Source organism: Capra hircus, chromosome 15, assembly GCF_001704415.2.
Source record: "Capra hircus breed San Clemente chromosome 15, ASM170441v1, whole genome shotgun sequence".
Lineage (NCBI taxonomy): Eukaryota > Metazoa > Chordata > Mammalia > Artiodactyla > Bovidae > Capra > Capra hircus.
This window is the reverse complement of record NC_030822.1, coordinates 38,506,892-38,529,103: the sequence shown is the minus strand read 5'-3', so window position 1 is coordinate 38,529,103 and position 22,212 is coordinate 38,506,892. Positions and strand designations below refer to the sequence as shown.

General features: G+C 48.5%; 2 protein-coding genes across 5 annotated transcripts in view; one reads left to right on the top strand and one right to left on the bottom strand.

Annotated features, from left to right (window-relative positions):
- The window catches only part of ST5 (suppression of tumorigenicity 5), a 167,366-nt gene extending 158,218 nt beyond the window's left edge, over positions 1-9,148 (top strand). For all 4 annotated transcript variants that reach the window (XM_018059505.1, XM_018059506.1, XM_018059507.1 and 1 more), the window contains 6 exons: positions 3,195-3,372; positions 3,637-3,678; positions 5,229-5,340; positions 6,684-6,923; positions 7,742-7,828; positions 8,372-9,148. In XM_018059505.1, the coding sequence (XP_017914994.1) occupies positions 3,195-3,372; positions 3,637-3,678; positions 5,229-5,340; positions 6,684-6,923; positions 7,742-7,828; positions 8,372-8,406 (694 nt within the window). In that variant the 3' untranslated portion in view covers positions 8,407-9,148. The remainder of the gene's footprint in view (positions 1-3,194; positions 3,373-3,636; positions 3,679-5,228; positions 5,341-6,683; positions 6,924-7,741; positions 7,829-8,371) is intronic.
- RPL27A (ribosomal protein L27a) lies at positions 18,125-20,983 on the bottom strand. Its single transcript, XM_005689717.3, has 5 exons — positions 20,897-20,983; positions 20,436-20,499; positions 19,945-20,020; positions 19,183-19,357; positions 18,125-18,301 (listed from the first exon to the last, which is right to left on the bottom strand). Exons 1-5 carry the CDS (start codon positions 20,897-20,899, stop codon positions 18,173-18,175), a joined length of 447 nt encoding a protein of 148 aa, XP_005689774.1. The 5' UTR covers positions 20,900-20,983; the 3' UTR covers positions 18,125-18,172.

Genomic DNA, 22,212 nt, shown 5'->3' with positions numbered 1-22,212 from the left:
GGGATGCTGCGTTTTAACAGAGTGATGAGCTCTGGGGAGAGCCACCGTGAGAAAGGGGTGAGGGCACTGACTAGGGGTAGTATGAGGAGTGCTGAGCCGTCCAGCGAGTGTCACCTGGAGGAGGCAGTTGAATGGAGTGACCCAGGGCGGGCACATGGCGATTTGCTGAGAAGGATGAGGTGAGGGCCTTGAGGGTGTTGGGGAGGAGAGTGCTTGTCGGGAGGCTGGCCAGACTAGGAAAGGGCAAAAGAAGTCCAGGGACCGGAGCTGCCACTGAGGCAGGGGAGCTGGTTGAAGAAGAACCAGAAAAGAGCTGAGTAAATCACACGTCTTGGTCTGAAGTGTTGGCATTTATGGTTTTGGAGGCAGAGGAATTCCAGATGCCAAGATCTGGTTGTGGTCAGGGAGGGGATGGAGGAAATGTCATGGGACATGAGGTGTTCTGGTAGAAGCTGAGTCCTTCTAGGCAGCCAAGGTGGGTTTTGTTTTGTTGTTTTCTTTAAAGATCATCTCAGTCCATTTGGGCTACTATAAACAAAATACCACAGGCTATTTATTTCTCACGGTTCTGGAGGCTGAAAGTCCAGGATCCAGGTGCTGGCATGGCCACACTGGTCAGGGCCCTCTCCCTCCTTCGTAGCTGCTGGCCTCACATGTGTCCTCCCATGCAGAAGGGAGAGGGTGAGGGATCTCTCAGGGGTCTTTTTAACAGCACTGATCCCATTCATGAGGGCTCCACTCTCAGGACCTAAGAACCTCAGATATCACTGGCTGTTTGCGGGGACACAAACATTCAGACCATAGCAAAGGGTATATATAGTGGGTGGGACAAGCAGGGAGAGGATGAGATCACAGCAACATACTGTGCGTTTTTTTGTCATCAGAGGGGGGCAGTAGTTTCTTTAGAGTAGTGGATTAATTTAGTCTTTTAGAGCATTTATTAAGCTATCTGCTATGTGCCATAACATACGCTAGGTGCTGATATGAGGGGCAGAAAACTCTACCTCCTGGTTTTTCCCCCAGTAAGCCCAAGATCCCTGAGCACTTTCTTTTGCGTGTGAGAGGAGGTCATGAAGGAAGCAGGAGAAATGGATGCTCTCACAGGGTGTTGGGGCAGGAACTTGGGCCCACCCTCAGCCCAGGAGAAGTGAGCAAGAAGAAAAACCAGAGCTTCTGGCTTTTTCAGAGAGCCAGGTTTAGAAACGAAGACTACCTCCCCCTACCCCGAACCCCGCTTCCCATCACAGCTCTGTGTTTCAGTACACCACAGTTATATGTATGTCCATTAGGCCTTGTGAGGGGACCGAGCCGGCTGCTGGAGCTAGCCAGCTATGGAAGCTCCCTGGGGCCCCGTCTCTGCCTCTCTGCCATCTGTGTTCACTGTCTGCCGGCAAAGCCCTTGCTGCCCATCTGTGCAGCTCTGGCCTGGTCAGACCTTGATGCCCTTAGCAAAGCCTGGGCCCCGAGGCTTCTTTCCCTGAAGGTTTTACTCCTTCGCCTCCTCTTTGCCACCGCCCCCCACCCCCAGCCTGGCTCCAGCAGGGCTGTGAATACAGTGATTGTTTCCTGTGGCTGCAGCTGCCTCTGAACACATTCCTGGACCGTTCCTGGAGGAAAATACCCCAGGGTCCTGTTCTGGCCTGGCTTGGTGTTCAAGTCCTGCCAATCCTGGGTCTAGAAAAGATGCCGTCCCTGCTAGGGGTCTGCCTCTGACTGGAGAGGGCAGAGTAGGCAGCCCAGTAAGGGCACACAGGGCTGGAGTCCAGCCAGCTCTTGTTCCGTTGCTCACATTTTAGGTTGTCCACAAGTCCTTGGTCCCTCTGGCCTAGTTCTGATGTCTGTGTTAGTGGGAGGGTGTGTGTGTGTGTGTGTGCACGTGCACACACACAAGCTCTGCAGTGATCAAGCCTAAGGGTTGTACAAGCCTTCTGCCTTCCAAGCCCCAGGTCCCATTGGAAGGCATTGTGGAGATCAGTGTTTCCTTTGACCCTGCGATGGCCCTTTTTTAGATCTTTTTCAGGTGGCTCCGCTTGGGGTTTGGGGAATGCTGTCCCCAAGGAAAACCTCTCAGGGCCAGGATACCTGTGTCTCTGCCTCAGGACCCAGCCATATTTTAGTTGTCCCTGGGGTGGCAGGACAGCCAAGCAAGTCACTGGCTGCCAAAAAACTTGTGAACATCCAGAGGTCCTTCTAGAAAAGAGGGTTTGTTTCTGTCATGGGTTGGAACCATGTTCTCTGACTGGTGGTCATTAGTCATGAAAGGATGACAATCCCTGTTGGAGCCAGTCGGGTAGAGCCCAGGGCCTTCATGGCTAGTAGGTGGGACCAATAGATGCAGAGAGACAGGGTGGGAAAGGCAGGCTTGAGAAGGACTCTGGGCCACTGTCTCATTGGTGATATGGCCCTGAGGGGCGTGTTCCTGACTCCTCTCCTGACGGGTAGATGGTTCAGGCCAGGTGTGTCTCCTGTGGTGACTGGTGACCCATACTAGCCCTCAGCACTCACTTCTATGCCTTCTGGCCAGCCCTGTCATACGGTGCTGGAGGCCTGGAGTCCCCTCTAGGCCAAGAGAGGGCTGACCCACTGAGAAGTCTGGCCTCTTTTTGGAGCCTGAGAGGAAAGACAGAAGCGGGTGAGAACGGTGCCAGCCTCACTCAGGCAGCCTGCTTTCTCCAGTTAGGGGAGTAGGGAATGGCAAGCGTGACACGGGACTGGGAGACGGGAAAACTGGCCGTGTCCCTCGTCTGCCACTTCTGACCAGACTGACCCTGGGTTATCAGTGAGCCCAGCTGTAAGATGTGGACTTGATAAGATGACCTCTGTAGGAGCTTCCAGCTCTCACACACTATGAATTTGTGATCACTCTTGCTCAGCTTACCTTTGTGTTCCCTGGCCTGAGCTGATCCTCCCAAACTAGGTCAGGCCCACCTGTGTATTTGGGTGGCCCTCTGCGGGGGAGTGTATGTGTGTGTTCAGGTGTTGCTGTGTACCTGCACAACTGTTCCAGGTATAGCCACCAAGGAGGGCACCACTGCTGGCCCTGTGGCCCTGAGCAAGGGGGATGTAGCGTCTTTGTTGCCCTAGGAGGTTTAACATGAAAGGAGGTCATGAACCTAGCCCAGCAGGCACCAGCTCCCTTTCCCTGAAGGTGCTGGGCCTGGGCTCAGTGTTTTGTCTGTCTGTCTGTCTGCCAGTACCCTGTCCAGCTGCTCCCATGCGGTGGTGGCCTTGCTCTACCCCTTCTCCTGGCAGCACACCTTCATTCCTGTCCTCCCGGCCTCCATGATCGACATCGTCTGCTGCCCCACCCCTTTCCTGGTTGGCCTGCTCTCCAGCTCCCTACCCAAACTGAAGGAGCTGCCTGTGGAAGAGGTGGGCCATCTGGGGAGCCCGCTGGGGGGAGGATGGGACAGAGGAACAGAAGCGCCCGGGAGGGAAGGGCAGAAGGGGAAGGGGTTGGGGGAGGCTGCTGGGATCTTCTTGTTTGTGTCTCCAGCTCTTCTCCTTGCTCCCTGGGAGGCCTCTCCCTGGCTGGAGTTCTTCCTGTTATCTGACCCTGGGAATCCAGGATATCTGTGCAGGGCATTGCAGGGATTCATATCCTGAATCACTGCCCTTCATGACTCTTTTTCTCAGGCACTGATGGTGAATCTGGGGTCTGACCGATTCATCCGACAGGTAAGAGCGGGACGTTGCATGGCCTGCCCGTGGGTGGGTGCTTGTTTGATCAGAGCACCTAGCACCATCGTGCACATACTCCACCCTCATAGCTGACTGCTGAGCTTTGGGTTCCACCTGCACAGAGCAGACAGTTGAGAAGTGGCTGGAGGATTATCCATGATGCAAAGAATGTGGAGGAATGTAAAGGCTTGTGATGGTTGTCAACTTCAAAAAGTCTCTGTGAGTGGTAGGAATTCTCCTGGGCACATAAAGGAACATAATCTTAATGCCGTAGGCTTTGGGAATGTAGTCCATTACACGCACCCCTGACAGAGCTCTATCTCCTGGGTACCAAGCGTCAAGATATGGACACCGAATCAGAGTATAGAGATAGGCATGGCAGCCTAACCTTGTGCCTGAGACGTGTGATTTCCCTGCCCCCTCCCCCAGCCAACTGTGCTTCCTACCTGGTGCCAAAGATGGAGGAACTGGGGAGACTTCATCGTGGTGCTGGGGTGGGAACCCCTACCGGTCCTGGGCAGTGAATGCCACCTGCTCCACATTTTTTATCTTTGTGACCCTGGGCAAGTTTCTTAAACTCTCTCTATGCCTTAGTTTCTCTTCTTAAAATGAAGTTGATAGGGACTTTTCCTGGTGCTCCAGTGTTAAGACCTCACCTTCCAAGGCAAGGGGTGTGGGTTTGATGCCTGGTGGTGGAGCTAAGATCTCACATGCCTTGTGGCCAAGAAGCCAAACATAAAATAAAAGCAATACTGTAACATGGCTTTCCAGGTGGTGTTTGTGGTAAGGAGCCCACCTGCCAATGCAGGAGACGTAAGAGATGCAGGTTCAGTCCCTGGGTCGGAAAGGTCCCCTGGAGGAGGGCACGGCAGTTCGCTCCAGTATTCTTGCCTGCGGGATCCCGTGGACAGAGTAGCCTGGTGGGCTGTAATCCCTAGGGTCACATAGAGTCGGACAAGACCGAAGTGAGGGCTTTCCTCATAGTCCAGTGGTTAAGAATCTGCCTGCTAATGCAGGGGACACGGGTTTGATCTCTGGGTTGGGAAGATCCCACATGCTTTGAGGCAGCTATGCCTGTCCACCACAACTACTGAGCCCTTGCTCTAGCGCCTGAGAAATGCAACTGTTGAGCCCATGCGCCACGACTGTGGAAGCTCAAGTGCCCTAGAGCCTGTGCTCTGTACCAAGAGAAGCCGCCACATGAGAGGCCCACGTGCCACAGCTAGAGAGCAGCCCCCACTCTCAACAAGACAATGCCCTCTCGCAGCCCCAAAGACCCAGCACAGCCAATGAATAAACAAAAAAAAGTTAAAAAATAAAAGACTAAAGCGACTGAGCTCGCACAGTATTGTAACAAATTCAATAAAGACTTTAAAACTGATCCACATCAAAAAAAAAATCTTTAAAAAAATGAGGTTGGTAAAATTATCAGGGTTATTGGGAGGATGCAATGAGATTATATTATATAATCAAGCTTATATATTCAAGCTCTTCAGACAGCACTGGCACAAAGTAAGTGCTCACTGTGTGGTTCCCTTCTTCCGCAGATGGATGATGAGGACACGTTGTTACCTAGGAAGTTACAGGCGGCTCTGGAGCAGGCTCTGGAGAGGAAGAACGAACTGATCTCCCAGGACTCAGACAGCGACTCCGATGATGGTGAGTGAGGCCTGCCCCATGCAGTGGTTGTGGGGAGTGGTGCTCTGGTCTTTGATTTCCATTTTCATTCATCCAGCAAGTATCTGCTAGCTTCCATGTTGCGAGCACAATTTCCAACCTCCTGGTTCATGAGCTGGTCCTAGACTTGCTCTGCTCTGGGCCTGGGCCTCATGGGGCCTGGACCCTGCTTCTGTGTACCAGACCCACCTGGCTGATGAAACTCAGATATAGGACCTTGGTCTCACTTTAGCCTAGAATTCTCTAGCCCTACTCCTTTGCCGACAAAAGTCCATATAGTCCAAGCTCTGGTTCTTCCAGTAGTCATGTGTGGATGTATGAGAGTTAGACCATAAAGAAGGCTGAGCACTGAACAATTAACACTTTCAAACCGTTGTGTTGGAGAAGACTCTTGAGAGTCCCTTGGACAGCAAGGAGATCAAACCAGTCAATCCTAAGGGAAATCAACCCTGAATACTCATTGGAAAGACTGATGCTGACGCTGAAGCTTCAGTACTTTGGCCATCCAGTGAGAAGAGCTAACTCATTGGAAAAGACCCTGATGGGTCTTTTGAGTCTTGAGAGCAGGAGGAGAAGGGGGTGACAGAGAATGAGATGGTTGGATGGTATCACCAAATTGATGGACATAAGTTTGAGCAAACTCTGGGAGATAGCGAAAGACAGGGAAGCCTGGTGTGCTATAGTTCATGGGGTTGCAAAGAGTCAGATGCAACTTAGCAACTGGACAACAACTGCCATTGTGGTTCAGGGAGTTATGGCTTGATTGGGTCTGAGGGGAGAGGAATAGTGTAGTATTTTATCAGAAGGAGTTCAGAAACTTAGATAATATCAGAGCTGCTTCTAGGGTGGCCCAGGCTACAAAGCTCCCCTCTTGCCTCTAATTCTTCTCTTTCTCAGGAAGTTTGGGAAGAAAAACCCAAAGACAGCTGGCAACCACAAAGACTCTTCTTGCTGATAGGATGCTAGTTATTCCTCTGTCTCAGGCCTTGCCTTGACCCACTGCAGGGGGTGGAGGGAACTTCTTCCTGTGAAGCCAGGGAAACCACCAGAGGGCAAGGTGTTTTGGTGGGGAGTGGGGCTCTGGTCTCTGATTTCCATTCTCACTCGTTCAGCAAGTATCTGCCAGCTTCCATGTTCAGAGCACAGTTTCCAACCTCCTGGCTCGTGAGCTAGTTGCAAGCCTGGGAGCACAAGAGCTAAAGTTCCAAGAACAGATAAGTGGTTCTGGCTGCAGTTTAGTTGAGGAGATGGAGACAAGATCCCCAGGAGGCTGCAGTTGCAGGTTCTGGACCTGAACCTCAAAGGTTTTCTTTTTTTTTTTCCAGAATGTAATACCCTCAATGGGCTGGTGTCGGAGGTGTTTATCCGGTTCTTTGTGGAGACTGTTGGGCATTACTCCCTCTTCCTGACCCAGAGCGAGAAGGGGGAGAGGGCCTTTCAGCGGGAGGCCTTCCGCAAGTCTGTAGCCTCCAAAAGCATCCGCCGTTTTCTTGAAGTTTTTATGGAGTCTCAGATGTTTGCTGGTTTCATCCAAGACAGGGAGCTGAGAAAGTGCCGGGCAAAGGGTAAGGCCAGAAGAGCCTGGGGTGGGCGGTTCTGAGAGGGGTATCAGGTCTCCTCCTCCGGCTTTTCTGCTACCAGCAGGCTGAGTAGCCGGGCACAGTGAGCCTCCATCAGTATCAGCCAGGGCAGGCCTCCTAATATCCCTTTTCTTCTAAGAGGGACTGCCAAGGGCACTTTCTCCTCTGCCCCAGAAAGTGCCTTCACTAGGCTGGGCACAGGCTGGAGCCCTGTGGCAAAAGAGTGGGGCTTATCTCCACTTTGCCCCTCTTCACAGGTCCTTATTTAGAGAAAAAGGCCAGATTGTGCCATTTAGGAAGTCCTGAGAATCCAGGGTTGAAGAGAACTGAGCCAGCTCTGTCTTAAGTTGGTGGCAGTCTGCACTCAAAGCACAAAGGGTATCTCTGTTATTTCATCAGCTCCGCTCACTCTAGAGCTTTTTCTTCTCATCAGGCCCTTTCTAACCTCAGGATTGTTGTGTCTTCTGTCCACCAGTACTGTCCCTTTAGTGTGACCTTTTGAAACAACATGATAGAGAGTCTAAAAGGAGCTGGAGAAGATGCCCACTTGGGGGCAGCTCTGATACCACATCGCATCCTCACCATAATGCAGCTCAGGCCATCAGCAGTAGACACCAGTGAGGTGTCATTAATGATAGTTTTGATGAGCCGGTCTGGATTCTGACAGGATGCTCCTATACGTTACAATCCCAGGTCTTTGGTTCTCCGCTTTTTGGGATCTGTTCCCTTTGATCCTCTCTAAAGGAGCCTTCCCTTCCCTTCCTCCAAGGACTGTTCTCTTCCCTGTTGCTCCTCTTCCACAGGCCTCTTTGAGCAGCGAGTGGAGCAGTATTTAGAGGAACTCCCAGACACTGAGCAGAGTGGAATGAACAAGTTTCTCCGTGGTTTGGGTAAGCAGCCTTGTCACTGATGAGACAAGTTCAGCAAGGAAGGGGTGGGGTGGCTGGGGGATCTGTACCCCAAACTACTCTAAATAAACCAGCGACAGCGGGAATTTATATTAGGGCTGTAGACAGAGCAGGAAATCTGACAGATCTTCACCTCAATCGGGTCTTTTGGGGTGCACTCCTTCCTGAGTGAACATGAGGGTCGTTAGAACCAGTGAGTTTTCCTCATGGCCATAAGGGGAGGGTCTACAAAGAAGTAGCAGAGTGTCCTTCTCTGAAGAAGCTCCCCTCCCTTCAAAGAGCTCAGCCAGCTGAACCATAGAATCATAGCTTGTCTCACTTTAAAGGAAAATTGAGACCAAAGAAGTTAAATGGCTTGCCCAAGCCGTTCATGATTAATACCAGAGCCTAATTAGAGCTCTAGAGTGTTTTCACTATCATGGTCTAGCTGCAATCTAGTCTCTCTAATCCTCTCTCACTGAGAGTTAGGACTGTTGGAAGCGATGATACTGAAACATTCTCACTCTCACCTTCTCTGGCCCACAGGCAACAAAATGAAGTTCCTCCACAAGAAGAATTAAGCCCCTTCCCTAGACAGAGTCCAGTGCCTTGCAGAGCCTGGGGAGGGGGCCAGCCTTGGACCCTTTGGGCTGCTGTGGCTGCTCTGCCTCCACAGCCCCCACCCTCCAAGCCAGCCCACCTCTGCCTTCACGACATCCCAGGATACTGTTTGTAAATAATCTGCTGTAAGCTTTCTTATGTTTTTGTAACAAGCAAAGAGAATCTGGTAAATATTTGTATATTCCCAAGGGGCCGGGTGCTTTCCTGCCCTGCCCGAGCATGGATGACGTTTTGCTGGGTGCTGGTGACTGGCCAATTATGTGCAGCTGACTGTCTCAGCCGAACCACTGATCTTCCCCTGGAGGCTCCTGGCCTGCCTGCCTGCCTGCCTGCGGCCCCTGCTGCCAGTCTCGGGCCCTGGAGAGCACATGCTGTCTTGTCATGTATGAGACTTTTTTTTTTTAAATCTTAGAGTTTCTATTTTTTTCTAGTAGTCCCCCTCCCCTAACCGTCTGTTTTGAAAGGCAAAGGCCAATCAATCCCCATTTGCAGCATGGTACCAGGCTCTCGGGCCTGGCCTTCTCTTCTTTCTCCCACCTTCGTGATGGTCAGTGAGTCATGGGAAGCCCACCCTCCGGCTCTGCTAGTGTCCTCCAGGCCCAGCTCCCAGTCAGTGGTGGCCATGATGCGGTACAGGGCATCCCTCCTTCCCACCATCTACGGGTGTTCTCAATAAACAGTGTATAGTTGTTTGGGCCCAGAGCCCCATGTGTTTCTTGGCTTCATTATCTAGAGTTCTCTCTCCAGGGGAACAGGCTGAGGCAGGATGAAACACCTTCATGCAGGGAATTGAGTACTTGATTAAGAGTTTAGCTTTCGTGTGGCTCACTGACCTCCCCAGAAATTGAGTTCTCTGGCCTGAGCTGTGTGGCTGGTCTTGTGTGCGCTCAGTCACTCAGTTGTGTCTGACTCTTTGCGGCCTCATGGACTGTGGTCCTCCAGGCTCCTCTGTTCATGGAATTTTCCAATTACTAGAGTGGGTTGCCATTTCCTCCTCCAGGGGATCTTCCTGACCCAGGGATCAAACTCATCTCTTGCGTCTCCTGCACTGGTAGACCACTAGTGACTTCACCACTAGTGCCACGTGGGAAGCCCCATAGGACTGGTCTTCAGTTCAGTTCAGTCACTCACTTGTGTTCGACTCTGCAACCCCGTGGACTGCAGCACACCAGGCTTCCCTGTCCTTCACCAACTCCCAGAGCTTGCTCAAACTCATGTCCATCGAGTCGGTGATGACTGGTCTTAGAAGATGCCTAGTTATTGTTCTAGCTTAGCTTCCCTCTCCAATAGCCAAGTGTTCAGATTCTGTGTGTTTCCACTGATGGAAAGAATGCGTATTGCCTCTTGGTTCCCCTATTAGGTTAATCTTATCATTTTCCTATTCAGTATGAAGCCCTTATGACGTCACTGGGTACCCTAACATTGGTAGAGTCAAGCCCAGCTAAAGACAACCCAGGGCTTGCTTATAGCTTGGGCCCATTGTTTATGGCTCTTTCATGTCACGTTGTGAAGTTTTTTTCCACTGGAACTCTTAAAGGTGTGCATGCAGAAAGTTTTGCTATATTCTTTGGAAAAGCAAGGAGGGAAGTAAGGTGGGGAATATGGGTGGCTTAGGCTTTCTATTCACCCAAGGCCTTCACAGAGACAAGACCTTGAAAATTTCCAGGATGGGGCAATAAGCTGGACCTCTCTTCATTGGTATTGGCTTTGGATCTGGCAGGATTTGAACCATAGTTTTCCTGTCCTTCCACTCTATCCTACTTGTTAAAACAGGAGACCATGCCTTCTGCAGTCCCCTTTCCTCCTTCCCCCCATCTCCAGTGACTCCTGCCCAGGTCCCAGTCTGTGTGTGGTTTGGGGTTGCTGTCTGCCTTATAAAGCGGAGGTTTTGTCTTTTAGGAAGACAGATTGATCTCTGAAAAAGCCTCTTATGTAGTTGGCTTTGGCATCTTCCAAGAATAGGAGGGCACACTCACTGAGGCCTCATGAGGCTGGTTTTACAGATGACGTAAAAAGAGAAGATAGCAGCTATAACCAGAAATTCCAGAGTAGGGAGTTGTTACCTCCAGAACTTGTCACTTTTAACTTGGTTTCACAGAAGTGGAGTCCTTACTAAAATAGTAGTTTCCGAAGGTCCTATTTCTTCCCCCTTTCCTCTCCCTCCCTTTTTTAATATGTCTCCAAAGAATCCTCAGATATGTGATCAGATCACAAGATTCAGTTCAGTTCAGTCCCTCAGTCGTGTCTGACTCTTTGGGACCCCATGAATTGCAGCACACCAGGCCTCCCTGTCCATCACCAACTCCCGGAGTTCACTCAAACTCAGCCCATCGAGTCAGTGATGCCATCCAGCCATCTCATCCTCTGTTGTCCCCTTCTCCTCCTGCCCCCAATCCCTCCCAGCATCAGTCTTTTCCAATGAGTCAACTCTTCACATGAGGTGGCCAAAGTACTGGAGTTTCAGCTTTAGCATCAGTCCTCCCAAAGAACACCTAGGACTGATCTCCTTTAGAATGGACTGGTTGGATCTCCTTGCAGTCCAAGGGACTCTCAAGAGTCTTCTCCAACACCACAGTTCAAAAGCAGCAATTCTTCGGTGCTCAGCTTTCTTCACAGTCCAACTCTCACATCCATACATGACCACTGGAAAAACCATAGCCTTGACTAGATGGACCTTTGTTGGCAAAGTAATGTCTCTGATTTTGAATATGCTATCTAGGTTGGTCATAACTTTCCTTCCAAGGAGTAAGCATCTTTTAATTTCATGGCTGCAATCACCATCTGCAGTGATCTTGGAGCCCCCCCAAATAAAGACAGACACTGTTTCCACTGTTTCCCCAAAGATACATAGGTATAAATGACTATTTCTTAAAACCTGTACCTTTCATGTAGCTTTAAAATATAGTGTTATTTTAACCTTTGGGGTTTCCTCCCACTCCCCAACCTCCTCCTATGGCCACAGCTCTCATCCCAATCTGGGAAACTGATACTGGCACACAAGGGCTTGGAATGGGCTGCAGGGGCCTATACAGTGACTGCTATGGGCAAGGCACAGAGGTCTCATCTGAAAGGTAGAGGAGGGTGTGTCTGGGGGGCCTGGTCTGGGGGTGACAAAAAGTGTTCTGGGTTTCTTTCCACGTTCTGTTTTCAGATGATCTCTGGACCTCTAAACTGATGTTTCTCAGTCCTAGCAGATCAATACTCCTTTTCTATAGCAAATACTGTAACTCCCCCCATTACTATCCAGAAATGAAATCCATAGATAATATAACCTACCTAAACATATTAACTGTGATACAGTCTTAACTGTAATATAAAAGGGGAGAAATGAAAGTTATTTTGTCATAAAATAACATGTGTTTACATATGTAAATACTTGGGCACAACCATATTAGAAGGTATAATGAAGTCAGATACTTACACCTGTACATATAATTGCTGTGAATGCAACAGCTACCCATGCAGAAAGTATTGAATTAGCAACTCAGATACTAGTAAGTAGGTGTTAACTACTGGTAAGAGTTTTCTGAAATGAAGTTTTAGGCAATATTCTGAACCAAATGCACTATGAGTTTCCTGGATTTAAACAATAGTTGGAATCCCAAAACACTGCTAAGCATATGATAACTACAAAAAACAAAAACAAACATCTTTTTGATTGTGTGAAATGAAATTAGGTGGGTTCTAAGCTAGATTTTGTGTTTTGAATCAACCTATACATTGCATACCAAAGGAACATTTCATGCAAAGATGGGCTGGATAAAGGACAGAAATGGTATGGACCTAACAGAAGCAGAAGATATTAAGAAGAGGTGGCAAGAAGTCACAGAAGAACTGTACAAAAAAGACCTTCACGACCAAGATAATCACAATGGTGTGATCACTCATCTAGAGCCAGGCATCCTGGAATGTGAAGTCAAGTGGGCCTTAGAAAGCATCACTATGAACAAAGCTAGTGGAGGTGATGGAATTCCAGTTGAGCTATTTCAAATCCTGGAAGATGATGCTGTGAAAGTGCTGCACTCAATATGCCAGCAAATTTGGAAAACTCAGCAGTGGCCACAGGACTAGAAAAGGTCAGTTTTCATTCCAGTCCCAAAGAAAGGCAATGCCAAAGAATGCTCAAATTACCACACAATTGCACTCATCTCAAACATGCTAGTAAAGTAATGCTCAAAATTCTCCAAGCCAGGCTTCAGCTATATGTGAACCATGAACTTCCAGATGTTCAAGCTGGTTTTAGAAAAGGCAGAGGAACCAGAGATCAGATTGCCAACATCTGCTGGATCATATTTCTGCTTTATTGACTATGCCAAAGCCTTTGACTGTGTGGATCACAATAAACTGGAAAATTCTTCAAGAGATGGGAATACCAGACCACCTGACCTGCCTCTTTAGAAACCTATATGCAGATCAGGAAGCAACAGTTAGAACTGGACATGGAACAACAGACTGGTTTCAAATAGGAAAAGGAGTATGTCAAGGCTGTATATTGTCACCCTGCTTATTTAACTTATATGCAGAGTACATCATGAGAAATGCTGGGCTGGAAGAAGCACAAGCTGGAATCAAGATTGCCGGGAGAACTATCAATAACCTCAGATAGGCAGATGACACCACCCTTATGGCAGAAAATGAAGAGGAATTAAAAAGCCTCTTGATGAAAGTGAAAGAGGAGAGTGAAAAAGTTGGCTTAAAGCTCAACATTCAGAAAACGAAGATCATGGCATCTGGTCCCATCACTTCATGGGAAATAGATGGGGAAACAGTGGAAACAGTGTCAGACTTTATTTTGGGGGGCTCCAAGATCACCGCAGATGGTGATTGCAGCCATGAAATTAAAAGATGCTTACTCCTTGGAAGGAAAGTTATGACCAACCTAGATGGCATATTCAAAAGCAGAGACATTACTTTGCCAACAAAGGTCCATCTAGTCAAGGCTATGGTTTTTCCAGTGGTCATGTATGGATGTGAGAGTTGGACTGTGAAGAAAGCTGAGCACCGAAGAATTGCTGCTTTTGAACTGTGGTGTTGGAGAAGACTCTTGAGAGTCCCTTGGACTGCAAGGAGATCCAACCAGTCCATTCTAAAGGAGATCAGTCCTGGGTGTTCTTTGGGAGGACTGATGCTAAAGCTGAAACTCCAGTACTTTGGCCACCTCATGTGAAGAGTTGACTCACTGGAAAAGACTCTGATGCTGGAGGGATTGGGGGCAGGAGGAGAAGGGGACAACAGAGGATGAGATGGCTGGATGGCATCACTGACTTGATGGACGTGAGTTTGGGTGAACTCCGGGAGTTGGTGATGGACAGGGAGGCCTGGTGTGCTGCAATTCATGGGGTCGCAAAGAGTCGGACACAACTGAGCAACTGAACTGGACCTATACATTGCATGACATCAAGCATCTCTGATTGCTTCCTTTCCATGATTGTGACCACAAATGCTCCCATACATTTACAAAATGCTCCTGTAGAGGATGGTATCACCACTGCTGAAAACAAGTGTCCTTAGTGCCTTTCTGGGAGATTGCTCAGGGGCAGGGCAATGCTGCCTCCTCTACCAGAAGTCAAACTGTCAGCCTACCTCCATTCTGTAGTTAAGAAAGGCCCCTGGATTTTCTCCTGTAGTTAGGTAACTTTGAGAGCCAGGCAGGTTGTACTATTACATCTTTCTAAATGCTCTTTTCAGTAAGTTACTATACATGCTTTGGTGAACAGTGTTGAAATGAGAAGGCTGGGCTTCTTTTTAAAGGCAGTATTTTGGAATGCCCTTGGAAAGTAACTGTAGTTTACACTGGTTTGTGGAATTAGAACGCCAAGAAAACTAATTATATCACAACTCAAGTTTAAATTTTGTTAAAAATAACATCCTTTATTTTGTAAATAGCCTTGTAATTCACCTTGTACCCCAAATGACTGACTTATAAAGATAGGTAAATAGTGTATTTTTTAAAGCCAACTTTAAGTGGAAATCAAAGGTAAACTGGGCTGCAAAACAGAACCAGAAATGAAACATACACTTTCCCCTCCCACAACTCATTAGGCAATCTCTATGTTCTTCCAGAACTTTTCTATGCGCATACAACCATTTTTTTTTAGCCGAATGTACCTCGAATACTCATCTTTTAATGGCAACTTAATTCTAAAAAAATCTGGAATTCTCATCTTGGAGGCGCACAGAAAGGCCACAATTCCCGTTCTGCACGGCCAAAGCGGAACCGCAGTGCAGCGAGGGTTGTGAACTCAGCTTGGACCCCAGACCACACGTCGTGCCAGGTCCAATAAAACCTCCCGCCTAGCCCGAGTCTCACGGGCCAGCCCCGCCCACTGCCGGAAATGGCGGAGCCGACTCTTGATGTACTTCCGGCCACGGTGTGGGAGGTCGAAGTGACGCCGAAACCGGAGACTCCCACCCTGCGGAAGCGGCTCGGATCACCGCCGCTAGAGCGCCAAGTTCTGCCTGGGTCCAGTTCCAGAACCGCGGTATTCCCCCGCCCGTGGTGCACGCTTTTGGTTGGTTTTCATCCACGGGCTGGCTGCTACTGGGCTAGTAGCAATGTTTACTTGAATTGAGAATTTAAATCCTAAGGTTTTGACGAGAACTTTTATAAATTATGGTATATTTAGCTGTTAATGTAATACTTCCCAGAATTATTTTAAAAGGCAAAAGGCTGACCACCGAGTTCGGGGGATATCTGATTAAAAAGCTCTGCTCCCAGTGTATTAGAACATCAACGTGCACCTTCTGGCCATTGGAAGTAGTGGCAGTATGGGCCTGAGCCTATGGGACAGGCTAATGCAAGTTTGGCAGGCTCGTCCAGGAACTTTTCCTATGCATTCGCTCTATTTTATGTTTTGGCACCTTTCACTTTGAAATCAAAACATACAGTTTGCCTTTGGTGCTATACAACAAGCTAAGTGGTCGTTCTAGGTGTGAGAGCGCTCAGTCGTGTCGGAATCTGCGACCCCATGGACTGCAGCATGCCACCCTTCCCTGGAGTTGGACACATCACCAGCTCCCGGAGCCTACTCAAACTCATATCCATCGAGTTGGTGATGCCATCCAACCATCTCATCCTCTGTCATCCCCTTCTCCTGTCTTCAGTCTTTCCCAGCATCAGGGTCTGTTCCAATGAGGCGGTTCTTCGCATGAGGTGGCCAAAGTACTGTAGTTTCAGCTTCAGCATCAGTCCTTCCAATGAATTTTCAGGACTGATTTCCTTTAGAATGGACTGGTTGGATCTCCTTGCAGGGAGCACTAGGTCGCTCTTCATTGTCTTGGGGCATGTTTGTTTTTCCACCAGTCATACTACTTCCTTTGGCAGTATTACTAGCAATCAGAGGACCTCCTTGGTTACCTTAACTATAGACAGTGGCGAGCAAGAGGCACAGAGCAGCTCATACTCATCAGTAGCTGTATTCTCCAGGCCTGGAGATGGGATGGCATGGTATTTGAGGAACTCTCCCTATTTAGAATGGCTGTACTGACTCATATTTAGTGTACCCAACAGGAGCACCTCTATACAGGACTGGGATGAGCATGATCCCACCTAGTTTCAGGACAGTTATGCTCCAAGATGCTAGCAATGAAACTGGGAAAGAAGCTAGCCATAGACTACTGACAAATCTGCCCTCCCCAAACCGTATTTTGCTGCCAGCCCCACCCCTATCAGTCACAAGTCTTATCTCCTTATGTCTTCTGAATCCGACTTGTCTTCCATCCTCATGGTCCTGCCTCCTACCTTCCACTGTACCCCTCAGCTAAGTCACAGCCTGGCCAGAGTACCTGTTTGCTCCAGGCTCATCTCCCACACAGCACCTCCCAACTTGCCTAACCTTCCCAAATTGGGTTTCCTAAATGCACATTTGCTCTTCTTTGTGGTTAGATCCCACCGACTCAATCACACCAAGGTTAACTGACTTGTCACTTGGGTGACAGTAATAGTTCACTTATATGTTCCGTACCAATAACTGAGCACAGAAGTTTAGTAAATGCTTTCTATTTTACTTAATCCACACAATACTCCAAGGTAGGTGCATGTGTGCTCAGTACCCTTTAAGAAGTGACACAGCTATCCAAATTTCAAATCCGGCCTGAATCTTAAGACACTTTTCTATACCTTCAGTGTCTAGTACAAATCAAAGTTTCCATATTTTAAGGCCTCCACGACATTAAAACCCACTGTTACCTTTCCCCATCAGTACCAATATGTTATGTCAGTAAGTTATTAGCTTGTCCAACCAAGTGCCTTCCTGACCATTAACTCTCCATTATATAGATCAATCACATTTCCTCCACTGTGCTTCTTTACACTTGATCATCCCCAATATCCTGTAAAGGCTGTCATGACAAACTAGTCCCACAAAAAGTCATGGTTCCCGGCCCATTTATGACTCCACAGAGCAATACAACCCTGTACCAGACTAAACCTTTAAGTACAGTTTTAGTAAGCTTAAGTGCCACCTTAACTATTCTTTTGGTCACGTTTCTACCCGTTTTATGACGGGTCAAAAACACCTTCAAAATCTTGGGAAACAAACTATAGCAAATTATAATGTACTATAATATTAAGAGGGTCCTGTCGGCACACAAGCATTGGTAATCTTGGTTTTGTAGGAGATACAAAACTCTAGAAAACCTGATTCTGGTTTCTGTCTTAAGTGTTAGTTGCTCAGGCGTGTCTGACTCTTTGTGACCCTATGGCTGTAGCCCGCCAGGCTCCTCTGTTCGTGGGATTCTCCAGACAAGATACTGGAGTGAGGTGCCATTTCCTCCTACAGGGGATCTTCCCAACCCAGGGATCAAACCTGGTCTCCTGTATTGCAGTCAGATTGTCTGAGCCACCAGGGAAGCCCTTTAGCATCCCTCTAATTTCACTACAAGACACACTTCAAACCAGAAGGAAAATTATTAGCATTTCATGATGTATCTCTTTAAAGTTTAAGATTCCTATGCACAAGGATCTTTGAGTTCTGACAACTGATTTCTAGAATCCAAACCATGGATGGGGTTCCCAGGTGGTGCAGTGGTAAAGAATCCACCTGCCAATGCAAGAGACATGAGTAACTTCCCTGGGTTGTACAGATCTCCTGGAGTAGGAACTGGCAACCCACTCCAGCATTCTTGCCTGGAAAATTCCACAGACAGAGGAGGGCCACAGTCCATGGGATCGCTAAATGTGGGATACGACTAAGCACACACAAACCACTCTTATAAAGCCCTGGCATGTTGCCCCATTCCAACAGTTTGGTTTGAGATAAATAAGTCAGGTGTAGAAAGTAAGTTCCCAAGAGCCACTCCCATCACTGTCCCATGTTTCCAAGGTGACCCAGAGATCTTGTATGTAAAGAATGTTCCACATCATAACTGAGTTTCTGCTCCCTGAGCTCCATGGAACAGTTAAAGGCACATTCTCCCACTCACTGCAAATTCAGAACATACAATTCTAGGAGACCTTTCAACAATCAGATAAAGTTTCCTTATCAACAGGTATCCTCACTGAGTGAGAAGCTTCAAATTATGTAACCAGCCAAGGCCTGTAAGTGCTGGTGTTACCTCTTTGTACTCTGAGGGGAGTTGGCAGAGGAACCCAGGTCCTAATACCCGTACTCTAGAATCTATTAGGTGGGTTTATGTACAGGTAGGGAGATAGAAATGCGAAAGAACCTACACTCAAACCAGAAGAGAAAAGCACTTAACATTTAATGAATTTCCCAGCATGTGGCTTCAAGCCACCAGGACACAAGCCCCACCTACACTCTTAATCTTCTCCTCAGCTCTTCTACTGAAGAATTTGGCCTTCACGATGACAGGCTGCTTTGGGAGCTTTCCTTTCCCCAGAACTTTGTAGTAACCCTAGAAAAACAGAGAAAAGGGTTTATAATGCACCATGGCAGTCACCAAGAGTATAAAGAAAGAGTCCTGTCAATCCACTCCATCTAGGAGCCAGGGAAGGCATGTTTCTGATCTGGGCACTCACTGGGGCACCGACTGCCCTCGCCCGTGAATCAAGACCAGCAGGTTCTATCCGAGTACTCTAGCACACCAGGACAAAAGCTGTCGGGATGTGACTCTAGTCTCGGGCAGAGCTCAAACCCCCCTTTCCTAGTCAATTACCACTTGATAAGCAAAAAAGGAAAAAATCACATTTCTAATAATGTCCCAAGAAGCCAGGGTCATCAGAACTGCTCAAAGAACAGGCTGAGAAAGGCAATTTTAACTTTACTCAAAGTCTCCTCAGGGTTCTGACTACCTCCATATCCATGGAGGGTAAGGAACACAAGGACCAGACTCCTAATAATATACAAAAATGCCTTTTTGGGGTGCAGGGTGGGATCTCTTCAGATAATGTTTGGCCTTAAATATCAACTGAACATATTAGGACTGTATTTTATTAGAACATGAAGGGTGAAGGGCTGTGCCTCATTGTAGTCTTGTGTAAAACAGACCAGAGCCAGCTAAAGTAAATTGCTACTTAAGTTCGGATGGGAAACCAGGGTATTGACAGTAGGAATAAGGTATCTGATCAGATAAAAATTCAAGTGAAAAATGAAGTAAATGAAGCAGAGTAAAGTATCACTCTTCAAAGGTTTTACATGATCACAACTGAACAAGAGTTCAGTTCTGTTCAGTGACCTACCCATGGAAGTTCTACTGAATGGACTGTCTAGTAGGTAGCTGGGTGTATATTATGCAGGATTTTGAAAGGCACATAAAAGGTAAAAACAGTCACTTACTGATCGAACCACATCGATGATAGGAGCAGCTCCTGTCTTGTTCTTGGCAGCATTTACTCGTGTCTGCTCACTAACCAAGGTCCACAATTTATCAAGGTTGACAGTCGGGCAGAAACTCTGGTTCCTCTTTAAGTGGTAATGCCTCATACCAACTTTCCCAAAGTACCCTGGGTGACTGGGAAAACAAGGCAACCATTTTCATTACCTCACTCCAACTGAGCTATGTTTTCCATCTTCACAGTCCATTTCCCTCCATTACAGTGTACACTGTTCACTTGTGCAGAACACCAACCTAGCAGGAACTCCACTTGTCGAGTAAAACAAATCTTAACACTAGAATTCAGGTCACTTGAGAGCTTCTACACCCTCCTATCACACCAGACTCCTAACAAGTAGTTTTAATACCACCCCGATAAACTGTGGGCATAAACAGATCTAAAGGTTGTGTAAGTCAACCTGATGCATGTCACTAACCTGGTGACTGACTATGCCATAAGGGCCACAGCCAGTGAATAAGGTCAGCAGTTACTCTTCGAGGACTCTAGCACACTAAGGCAACAGTGGATACCCAAGCGTGACTCTAGCCTCGACAAGTGATGACAAGTTCAGTTCACATCAAACATAAACTAGAGAAAAACCAGCAATAGACACGGTTCGTGAGTAGTGAGACTTGCTTCCCGCTGAAGTCGTTCTTTACCTACCCTCTACCCCTAAATCCCAAGCTAGTAGTGTCAGTAAAAGGACAGTGTGAAAACCACTCACTATTTGTCGAAGTTGATCCTGTGATGATGCATGCCACCAGCATTACCTCGGCCTCCCGGGTGTTTCCGGTGTTTGCCTGCAGGAACACATAGCTACATGGCTAAAATAGCCTTCTCCAACCCGTCAATATTATTGTAGTAAAAGCATTTCCCCATACTTCTGGGCCTTTGCTTAATATCTCTTCCAGCAATGTTGCTCCTTCAAGACTCTTGGGATAAATATCACTTTGCAGTGTTCCACATAACACTAACAGTACTTCATGCCTTCAACCAATTCAATACTGGGTCTCGTTCCATTTCCAACCCCCCAACTCATTCTCTGTAACAGGAGCACAGAAGATTCTCAAATAAAAAGCCAACAGCTAATGATCCAGTTCAATCCAACACGACCGCATGAGCTCTGACAAACCCACTTCACTTAGCTACCTGCTGACAAGCAAGCAGCCGGCAGGGACAGTCCAAGGCCGACCAGAATGGGGAAACAGCACTTACCGATGCGGCCGTGGCCGTGGCTCACGTGGCCCCTAAGTTTCCGGGTCTTCCTTAGTCTGGATGGCTGTATGGGAAAAGGTACTTAGTGAGAAGGCCGAAGAGAAGCGGGGCAGGGGGCGAAAGCTTGCCAGTCTGTGAGGGACCCGCAAGCCTAGGGGTTTGCTCCGTGGCACCGTCAGCAAAACTGAGGTTACAGCCACGCCTGGAACCGTGCGGCCTCATCAGGGAAGAGCCCGGGCGCCCCGGCCCGCGTGTCTCGAGAATCCAAGTTCCTGGATGAACACGCGGCCCTAGCTTCCCCGCCCTGCTCCGGGCCCATGCCGGCCACTCCGCCCCGCGGCTGGCCTTGCGCAGCCTTAGAAGACCAGGGCAAGCTCGGGAGTAGATGGCTGGAGTGCTTGGTGAGTAAAGCTCGCGGGCTGAGACTACGACTACGCGGACCATCCTTACGAACCACCTACCATGTCGGCGGCCTAGACGAAAGAGGAAAGCCTCCCCGAAGTCTCGCGATCTATCGAGCCCGGGGGCGGAGTTATCGCCTCACTTCCTGTCTGGGAGGCAGGGTCGCGGGCGGGGCCTCTTTGGCGTCGCGGGTCTCGCGCGACTCCGGGTCTTGCGTTTTCCTTTTCCTGTGGCCTCCCTGTTACAGAGCTGTTCCGGAGGCTGCAGTGGGCCGTGTATCGTTTCTGTGATGTCCCGCGGGCGCTCGCGCTCAGAGGCTGATATCTGTCTCGGAAGGCGGGGTTTGGCGCCCTAAAGTGCATTCGGTTGCGGCTCTGTTGGGCCGGGCTTTTTTTCCCAGCGCCAAGGCCCCGGAGTCCGCCGGGGCCACCGTGTTTCTCAGCTCCTCACCAACCGCCCCATACCTGAGCGACCCCGCGCTTCTCGCTGCGTTCCTGGAGGTCGTCTTGGCCCGGGCGGTAGCGGTTGCTTGCTGCATTGAGGGACTATTTGACCCTCAGTGTGCCCACCCGGTCTCTCTCTCTGCTCCCTTTCAAGTCTACGTAGATGTCTCTACCACCCTCTGGGACTTGCTCGGCCCACACTCCTGAGTGGGCTCAAGGTCTTCCTTTCTCCTTTGCCCTTGTGCCATTGTCCTGGGCATTTCCGTTTAAACAAGCTCCTTTTAGGGACCTCTACACCACGATGCTTTAGGGTCCTTTGTTCTCCAGACTGTAAATCTACCCGTCCATTTTAATTTTCACTGGAACCTGCTTAGCATGCTCATGACCTCGTCTTCTGGCCCGGAGAACCACTCCTTGATCTGGACTCTCTGCAAGAGTCTCCTCTTGTAGAACTTCTCTGACTCATTCAGTTATAGTTGCTTACTTCTCCCCACTGTGCTTAAAATCTACCGCAAAACTCTTCTACTTGTTGATCCGTGTTTATCTTTCCTACCATACCAAATTCCTTAAAGGCTAGAGGATTGTTTTCTTTTACCCAGGCACTCCTATCTCCCGGCATGAAGTACATGTTCAACAAATGATCCTTAAGTGAATGAATGCACCTGTCCTCACCTCCCTTTGTAGACTAAAGTGGAAGAGGCGTCTTCCCCGTTTTAAGTCTTAACCAGTGTTCAGGATCACCTTCCTCAGTTAACTCTAGTGTGTGCTGTGTGTGCGAATTTTCTGTGCCTTGTTCCCTTCAGCTAAAATATAGTTTAGCTAAAGTATCCTAAATTCTCCCTGTTTCTGTTTATTACCTCTCCTCTTTCCTTTTCAGCCAGGCTCCCCAAAAGAATAGTCAACAAATCCTGTTAATGCTAGCTTCCCATTCA

Coding starts and splice junctions, on each gene's coding strand:
- RPL27A (XM_005689717.3), bottom strand. Junction 20,021..20,435: donor CCACGGCCACGGCCGCATCG/GTAAGTGCTGTT, acceptor GTGTTCCTGCAG/GCAAACACCGGAAACACCCG. Junction 19,358..19,944: donor AGGATCAACTTCGACAAATA/GTGAGTGGTTTT, acceptor TTGTTTTCCCAG/TCACCCAGGGTACTTTGGGA.